This window comes from Lampris incognitus, chromosome 2, assembly GCF_029633865.1.
Source record: "Lampris incognitus isolate fLamInc1 chromosome 2, fLamInc1.hap2, whole genome shotgun sequence".
Lineage (NCBI taxonomy): Eukaryota > Metazoa > Chordata > Actinopteri > Lampriformes > Lampridae > Lampris > Lampris incognitus.
The window spans coordinates 13,584,706-13,594,213 of NC_079212.1; the positions used below are offsets into that span (position 1 = coordinate 13,584,706).

At 49.9% G+C, this 9,508-nt stretch overlaps 1 protein-coding gene across 1 annotated transcript in view; it reads left to right on the forward strand.

The window, feature by feature from the left end:
* Positions 1–7,877, forward strand: part of LOC130108391 (sterile alpha motif domain-containing protein 10-like) — a 62,927-nt gene extending 55,050 nt beyond the window's left edge. Inside the window, exon 5 of the mRNA XM_056275301.1 lies at positions 7,855–7,877. Coding sequence (XP_056131276.1) covers positions 7,855–7,877 — 23 coding nt within the window. The remainder of the gene's footprint in view (positions 1–7,854) is intronic.
* Positions 7,878–9,508: the final 1,631 nt, after the last annotated feature.

Here is a 9,508-nt window from a genome sequence, read left to right on the forward strand (position 1 = left end):
GTCTCTAACTCAGCCTGACCTTTGACCCTGAGCCGGTCAACATTAAATGGCGGGGCACAGCATCGCCTAATGTATGACCTCAAACACAGTGTGAGAGTTCCACAAACCTTCTTAAATGAGAGCGAGAGAGAGGGAAGGAGAAAGATAGAGATGGGAAGGAATTAGAATGCTGTTGGCCACCTCTATTAAAAGGGTAGTGCAAATGTAATTTGCTAGCTCAACAGGCCCTGACTGTGAGCTATAAGAGCCAGCTAATTGGGTGGCCTCATAAAACACCTTAAGATCACCGGCATAGAGGGTGCGCAGAGGTGAAATACGTAGGACAGGGTGGGGGAGAGGCAGAGAGAGAGAAAGGGATGAAGTGATGATGAGGCTGTTTAGGTTTTCAAAGTGGAGGAGAGTGTGGAAGAGAGTGAACGGTGATGATGAGTGATGTGTGTGTGTGTGTGTGTATTTGTTAAAAGAAACACTCAACAGTAGGGAAAGTGCTCAACAAATAAGGAGCAAAATAATCCAGTGAGTCAAGTAAATTCTTTATGAGACAGTACAAGACTGTTTCATGCCATAAGCAATCATCAGTTGACAATAACAGGCTTGTACTGTCTCATAAAGAATTTACTTGACTCACTGGATTATACACACACACACACACACACACACACACACACACACACACACACACACACACACACACACACACACACACACACACACACATAACAGGATATGGAAACTCCTCACGTTGTACGGAGGGTTCCACCCAAAGTCCAGCAGCCTGAAACTGTATGATAAGAGAAAAGATGGGGGCTGAGGGTTAGTGAGTGTCAGAGCCACTATCCAGGATGAAACAAGGAACATCCATGAGTACATCAGAAAGAGACAACCCCTCCCCCCCAGGACCAACTGCTGCGTGAGTACCTCAAGCAGTGTGGAGGAAGAAGAAGAGGAGGTATCATGGAAGATCAAACTCCTCCATAAGCTGTACAATCGACAGATGGAAGACATAGCTGATATCGAGAAATCCTACCAGTGGCTAGAACAACGTTGGCCTGAAGGACAGCACAGGGGCTCTCATCATCGCAGCACAAGAACAGACACTCAGGACCAGATTGATTGAGGCAGGGGTCTACCACACTAAACAAGACCCAAGATGCAGGTTGTGCAAAAACGCCCCTGAGACAGTCCAGCACTTCGTAGCAGGGTGTAAAATGCTAGCTGGGAAGCGCATACTGAAAGGCATAACCAAGTGGCTGGGATAGTGTACAGGAATATCTGTACAGGAATACAGACTGAAAGTCCCCAAGTCCAAATGGGAGACACCACCAAAAGTGGTTGGGAATGGCAGAGCTAAGATCCTGGGGGCTTCAAGTTCCAGACTGACAAACAGGTTCTGGCTAACCAACCAGACACTGTGGTGGTCGACAAGGAACAGAAGAAAGCAGTAGTGATCGATGTAGCAATCCCGAGTGATGGCATCATCAGAAAGAAAGCACGAGAAGCTAGATAAATACCAAGGGCTGAGGGAAGATCGAATGTGGAAGGTGAAATCCACAGTAGTCCCACTGGTAATAGGAGCACTAGAGGCTGTGACCCCCAAACTAGGAAAGTGGCTCCAGCAGATTTCAGGAACAACATCTGAGGTCTCTCTCCAGAAGAGTGCAGTCCTAGGTACAGCTAAGATACTGCGCACAACCCTCAAACTCCCAGGCCTCTGGTAGAGGACCAGAGCTTGAGGAAGACACGCACCACCTGAAAATGTGCCACTGGGCAGCACCGTGGCCCAGTAGTTAGCACTGTTTCCTCACAGCAAGAAGGTCCTGGGTTCGAACCCCAGGCCGTCCCAGGTCCTTTCTGTGTGGAGTTTGCATTTGCATCTCCCCGTTTCTGCATGGGTTCCTTTGGATGCTTCCGTTTCCCCCCGCCATCAAAAAGACATACATGTTAGGGTTAATACTCCTTTTTTTTCCCCCTCCCCAATTGTACCCAGCCAATTACCCCACTCTTCCGAGGTGTCCCGGTCACTGCTCCACCCCCTCTGCCAAGCCGGGAGGGGCTGCAGACTACCACATGTCTCCCCCAATATATGTGGAGTTGCCAGCTACTTCTTTTCACCTGACAGTGAGGAGGTTCACCAGGGGGACGGAGCACGTGGGAGGATCACGTTATTCCCCCCTCCCCCCTGAACAGGTGCCCCGACCTACCAGAGGAGGCACTAGTGCAGCGACCAGGACGCATACCCCCATCCGGCTTCCCACTCGCAGATATGGCCCATCGTGTCTGTAGGGACGCTCGACCAAGCTGGAGGTAATACAGGGATTCGAACTGGCGATCCCCGTGTTGATAGGCAACGGAATAGACCGCTACCCTACCTGGATGCGGGTTAATACTCCTGTCTGTGCCCCTGACCAAAGCAATAGGAAAAAGAACTGGGGTTGGTCCCCAGGCACTGCAGCTGCCCCCTGCTCCTATACAATAGGATGGTTTAAATGCATTTGTTGTAACCTGTACAATGACAAAATACAGTTGCTTTCTTCTTTCCAAAAAAAAGGATGTGAGGGAGCTAGAGAGAGAGAGAGGAAATGTGTAAGAGAGATTTGGGTTTCAGTGTTTCAGCGTGGGTGGAGACCAGAAGACCAGAGATGTTGTAGTGTAATAGGTGAAGGTGAGGTGTTTGAAGTGGCGAGGAAGGACAGAGTGTGAACTGAGGACATGTGGAGAAGGGGTGGGCAATGAAAGCTGAGATAACTGGTCTACAGACGGAGCCTCAAGAGCTGCTTTTGTGCTGTAATACTTACAGGGGGGAAAAGCACAGGCTTAACTTGGCGGCGGTCCACATGTGTGTAGTTGTAACACATGCCCATGTGCACTCAGATAAGTACACACACACACGCACGCAAGCCCTCGCACTCATACTCCGATTCTCGCGTCCAAATACGAATCTGTCAAGGTTATGTGACCGAAATCTCGAGTGGATCGGGGTGTGGCGCCGCACATCAGATCTGATTCATCTGCGATGGATTTGCCAAAAATTAAATATTGATCTCGCTGTAACATTTTGAAAAGAGCACGAGGAAAAAGCCGGGCTCTGATGCGAGGGCTGCGATGTTAGAGTTTAGCTCCGATCTGAGCCGCGGCAGAAGGATTTACACAGCCCTCGCACGGCTCCCGCTCATTACCTACCTCAGTGGCTTCGTGCAATTTAGCCTCCGGCGAGATCTTAAAACTTTACCAACCCTACCCACTCACCCCTTCTTCCACTGCCTTTTCAAGAATAATTCAGAATGCACTGAAAGAATAATCGTAAAAAAAGACTATCAAGGGGAATGAGGACCGAATTATTTGAAGGGGTGAAGTTAGAAAACTAGTAAGTGGAGGAAAAGTAAAATGTGGAGGTATTGCTGGAGTGGAGGAAGGAGCCGTGACAAGGCTGACGCATGGAAAGATCCGGAGGTCGGCCGGGAAAGTGCGCGTTGTCGGAGGAGTGAGGAGTTCGACGCGTACTGAGATGCCTTTTGCGAAACAGACAGACCACTGAGGTGTGAAGAAATACAGCGAGGGGGTCCGCGGCGGTGTAGCGGTCTAAGCCTCGGCTTTGTGTCAATGCAGTTGCCCACTGGGGACAGAGGTTTGCGCCCTGGTCTCGTCAGATCCGACTATGGCCGGACTCGATGAAGCAGCAATAATGGGCAATGCTGTCTTGGGGGGGGGGGGGGGGGGGTCGGCTTGTGTTCGTCACATGAATGCGTCTCTGTGTGTCGGAAAAAGCAGTGATCCGACCTGGAGTCGTCCTTCGAGACTGCCGGCTGGAGAGATGCAGTTTGAACTAAAACAGGGATCAATTGGCCACTAAATTGGGAGAAATCAGAAATAAATTTAGAAAAAAAATAAAAGAAATACACCAAGGTGATGAGGGAAGGTGGCTGCCTTCTTCACGTGGTCGTCCTTGTACCGTGTCCTCGGGGCCGCGCTCTCTGCTCCACACGCGTCTGTCTGCAAGCAGCTCACCTCGGCAAACCGCTGTAGCTGCAATTCACACTCGAACGCCGAGTCTTTTTATTTGTGTTGAAAATCACAGGGGGAAGCCAGGCCCCCACAAAACCACCCGGCAAGAATGTTTGGTAAACAGTCGTCCGTCAAACTGTGTGTAAGCCGTGCGGTAATGAGGGTTAATGGCAGTGTCAGAGTTTCTCTATGTAAGTCGAGATTATGTCGAGTAGCACAACACCAAGGTATGTTTTTGAGGGTAGCTGTGCATGTGTGTGTGTGTGTGTGTGTGTGTGTGTGTGTGTGTGTGTGTAGAAGAGCGAGATTCAGGAAAATAAAGAGCGAGTGATGGACTGGCGGCCTGTCCAGGGTGTCTCCCCGCCTGCCGCCCAGTGACTGCTGGGTTAGGCTGCAGCATCCCTGTGGACCCTGAGTAGGATAAGCGGTTTGGATAATGGATGGATGGATGTACATCCAGCCTGATAATGTTAGTGATGCCTGCATTTTCAGCCATTTTCAGTGATTTTTCCAAAAAAAAACTTTATTGGGTTTGTGTGTCTCACGCTGAGAGTTGCTTCCGTTTGGCGGTGCATTTCCTGAGCAAACACTATTATGCTGCTATCATAGACTTAATCAGCTCCCTCGCAAAGCAGTCGGAGGTTCTCCCTGCAGGATGGCTTCCAGTGAGCCTTTCTTCAGCAGAGATCAATAAGCTACATGCATGATTAGTGCAGTGGTACACGGAGGTTTGAGTTTGTGATGTTTTCGCAACCCACCCCTTCCTCTCTGATGTGTGTCCGTACACACGTATCACACCATGGCAGACATGTACGTGCAGATATCTGTGGGAAATAAAGGTGGAAAGGAGGATAGAGAGAGAGAGAGAGAGAGAGTTTGAAATATGTACATTAAAATAAAGAACAGCACAAAGGGAAATGAGACCGGAGACATCAAAAATGGAGGAACGAGTGCGGCGCATGCACGTGCTGTGTCGTCTTATCAGTCAGTCAGTCAGACATACTCCCCCCAGGTGGAGCAGGTACATCTCCAGCAGCTCGGAGCCATATCTCTCTCAAGGTAGCGTTAGCCCTGTAGGCCTTGCTGCAACATATGGACAGCTCAGGAGAGCGAGGGAGAGAGGGAGAGGGAGGAGGATGAGCCCACAGGTTGTTTGTGTTCTATCTATGAGGTACACTGCCAGCCTTCTTCCCCTTTTAACAACATCCCTGAATCTCTAAAATGTGCGTGCATGCCCATGTGGGTGTACAGGGTTGTGTTTATAGCCATGTGTCCCGTCTCAGGGTCTTAAACCGGACGACATTGCCCCCTCCCCATGCACACAAAATAAACAAGTAAATAAATCAAATAGATAAATAAATCGTTATATATAGGTAAATAGATAAACAAACGGTATTCAGCGGCGTCTCGGTTGCCGTGGGAGATTGCCGGGGTAACCTGTAACCTTGTCATTTTGGGACGCTCCTCTGATGTTGTGCGCCCTTGCTGGGTGTCACTCGGTTCCACACGGCATCTGCCAGCTGAACTGCAGCTATGATTTAGAATATGAATGAACCTTGGAGCGTGACAGGCGGAGGGAAAAGGGGGGAACATGACATTTTTCTTTAACACAAATCTTTGCCTGGGCGCTCTTCGCTCACACACACACACACACACACACATGCATGCATGCTTGCGTGCACGCACACACACATGCATGCACACATGCACATACACACATCACACACTCCTCTGCTGCACCTAAGCTCCGATGGATCTACTGGGAGCTCATTTAAATGATATTTATCATAAAGGAGCTTTTTTTTCTGTGTCCGAGAAGCCCCTGCGGTGGTATACCTCTCGCCGTCTTGTCCTTCTGTCTCGCATGATCATTTCCTGGTTCACTCTTCCTGTGGCGCCCCACTACATCTGTCTGGGCCTACAGACAGGTGGCACGTCTTCCTCTGCTATCAGGGGAAAGGGGGGGCTTAGGGCTGAAATGCCAGCAGTCTGGGAAAGAGGAGCATGCTTTCCCACTGACACTTGGTGTCATTTCAGGACAGGACGAATGGCTAGTTGTCAGGGAAACCACCTGGTCGCATCTGTTGTTCAGAGAGAGAGAGACAGAGGGAGCACGAGGGAGCATGAGGGAAAGAGAGAGAGCGAAGGAAAGAGAGCAAGGGAACGAGAGAGAGAGCAAGGGAACGAGAGAGAGAGCAAGGGAACGAGAGAGAGAGAGCAAGGGAACGAGAGAGAGAGCAAGGGAACGAGAGAGAGAGAGAGCAAGGGAACGAGAGAGAGAGCAAGGGAACGAGAGAGAGAGAGCAAGGGAACGAGAGAGAGAGAGCAAGGGAAAGAGAGAGAGAGAGCAAGGGAACGAGAGAGAGAGAGAGCAAGGGAACGAGAGAGAGAGAGCAAGGGAAAGAGAGAGAGAGAGCAAGGGAAAGAGAGAGAGAAAGCAAGGGAAAGAGAGAGAGAAAGCAAGGGAACGAGAGAGAGAGAGCAAGGGAACGAGAGAGAGAGAGCAAGGGAACGAGAGAGAGAGAGCAAGGGAACGAGAGAGAGAGAGCAAGGGAACGAGAGAGAGAGAGCAAGGGAAAGAGAGAGAGAGAGCAAGGGAAAGAGAGAGAGAAAGCAAGGGAACGAGAGAGAGAGAGCAAGGGAACGAGAGAGAGAGAGCAAGGGAACGAGAGAGAGAGAGCAAGGGAACGAGAGAGAGAAAGCAAGGGAAAGAGAGAGAGAGAGCAAGGGAAAGAGAGAGAGAGCAAGGGAACGAGAGAGAGAGAGCAAGGGAAAGAGAGAGAGAGAGCAAGGGAACAAGAGAGAGAGAGCAAGGGAAAGAGAGAGAGAGAGCAAGGGAACGAGAGAGAGAGAGCAAGGGAACGAGAGAGAGAGAGCAAGGGAAAGAGAGAGAGAGAGCAAGGGAACGAGAGAGAGAGAGCAAGGGAAAGAGAGAGAGAGCAAGGGAAAGAGAGAGAGAGCAAGGGAACGAGAGAGAGAGAGCAAGGGAACGAGAGAGAGAGAGCAAGGGAACGAGAGAGAGAAAGCAAGGGAAAGAGAGAGAGAGAGCAAGGGAACGAGAGAGAGAGAGCAAGGGAACGAGAGAGAGAGAGCAAGGGAAAGAGAGAGAGAGAGCAGGAAAGAGCCATTACAAACAAGGCTTGGTGTTTTGCATGATACACTGCTGGTGTCAAACTTGGATAAATGGTCGGTGTGCGGCTCATTGTGTTCAAAGATATATTATTTTCCCCGCGTGTTGATTTAAGACGCCTTCTGTGTTTTTGTCTCTCGGTCTGTCTTGCTAAGTGTCCTCAGACAAAACAGCCTGTTGAAAGTTCATTTGTTCAACACGAGACACCGCAGCATCTGCTCCCGTATTGCTCTTCCTCACCTCCAGTGTCTCGCCATCTTTCCGCCTTTCTTCACTGTCAGCAACCGTCATGGGGTCCCACTCCCAAAACTCTCCTCCGCTCAAACGCTGGCTTCCTCGGCGGAGACTCTTCCCGTCAGAGTTGGAAGGTTGTGGACACACTGGTCATTTGGTGGGCCGACGGGGACTGGGGGGGAGTAAGCTGGCACGTAGGGAGACTGAAGGGTTATGAACCCAGTACTTGTGCTTTGGAAGGACTCCTAGATGAGACTGAAATGTTGTCGAGACAAAAGAGGCTTAGCGCGGAGGGTAAATAGAGGGCACACACTCACTCACTGTGTGTGTGTGTGTGTGTGTGTGTTTGCGCACAGGGGATATAAAAGGATTCCGGGTTACATCAGTGCACAGTCAACCAGTGCTGCAATTCAGCTTTGTTTTTCCCCTTTCTATCTATTCACATCTTAATTATGCATTCCCCCTATTCTCTGCTCTTCTTCCCGCAGCCTCCTTTGGAAACTTCTCTTAGCTCATCCCTCGCTCCATTTGGCCGTCCTTTTCCCTCGTCCCCCCTGTCACAATACGTCTCCAGGAGCCATCGAGGAGCTGCTGTCGGCAGATATGTGAGCGGAGAATCGGCGCGTGAAAGGGGAGAGGACAAGCCTATAGTCTACATGCCAGCCAGACCGGAGGATCCCCATTCAACGTGGCCAATCTGGTTTTCAGACACTGAGGCGGAGACAAAGCGCTCCTCAAAGCAGGGGCACCCTCTGTAACATAGTGATAAGATGTATCATTCACAACCCCGGTGACTGCATCACCCTATCACTGGCATGCTCAATCAGAGCAGATCTTCTTCTTCTTCTTTTTTTTTACTTATTTGGGTAGGTTTCACTGGGTGATATTTGATAGTAGTGGAAAAGCTCCATGTAGGCTTACTTATGACTAGCACACTAGCAGGTACTACTCCTAGGTCTGCTCCGCGTACGCCGACCATGTCACAGATTTACAATATACATGTTTCAGTCCACTCATAGATAACAAATATGTGTGACTATGTGCTTGAAATGCGATGAGGTTTACACGTGGCGCCACCCTTTGGATAGTGGATGCAAAAAAAAAAGTTTCCTTGTACTGAAAGACGACAACAAGTTCAGTAAAAGGGAACTGGGAGGGATCGTCGTTGCCTTTAAATGGCACTAAAGTCAGAATGAATTGCCCTCCTGCAGGTTGACATGCGCTCCCCTCTCAGCAGGCGTGCACGGTAGGCTGGATGGATGGAGATAAATACAGCATAACAGATGAGCCCTCCTGCCCCTAAGCACATTCTCTCTTTTTTTATATTGTAAGTTGCATCATACTTTAAAATGTCATTGTACTGTGACTGGACAGCAGTACCTAGGTCTCTCTCTCTCACTCACTCACTCACTGTACATAGAATAATATACACTGTACGTCTGTCTATACTGTTAACTATACCTTAGTCTCTAAGGGGATGGAGTCAGAGGACGGGCAGATAATGTGTTCATTGCTTGTGTTCTCTGAGTCTGATAAAGCAATAATTTAAGTGGTAGTAGGCTGGGGGGGGGGTCGACTCTCCTTGCGACAGACCATGACAGGTCAGTGGGGCTGAAAGGCCTCGCATCAGTATGTGATCGGATCAGGCGACGGCCAGATTTCACAGCTTCTGTCCTGCTGCGTGTGTGCATGTGTGCTAACCTGTCGTACTTCCGGCACGAGTCCGAGGGAGCGGAGGGGAGGGGAGGGAGGGAGGGGAGGACGGACGACAAGAAGTTCGTTCTAATCGACCACCTCTCCGGCGTGACACTGTGATTTCAAACGCCCGGACGGCCTAAGACCCTGTGACAGCCACCCAGATGCAAGGCTCCCAGTGTGACTGAATCCAGCGCCTTGGACCAAGCCCTGCACACCTGTGCAGGTTCACTCATAGTGAGGAGGAGAAAAAAAGACTTTCCACTGCCTCCTTCATACAGTACATCCCTTCATGCATACCCTGAGAGAAGGCTCTGGGGAGGATAAAAGTAGGTGACTGTGAAATCGGAGAAAAGACGCCGTTTGTTTCATTTTTCGGATTCCCGGATGCAAATACTGATAACGATAAGCTTGGTTTTACGTCACTGGGTCGTGGCTGTGTTGTTC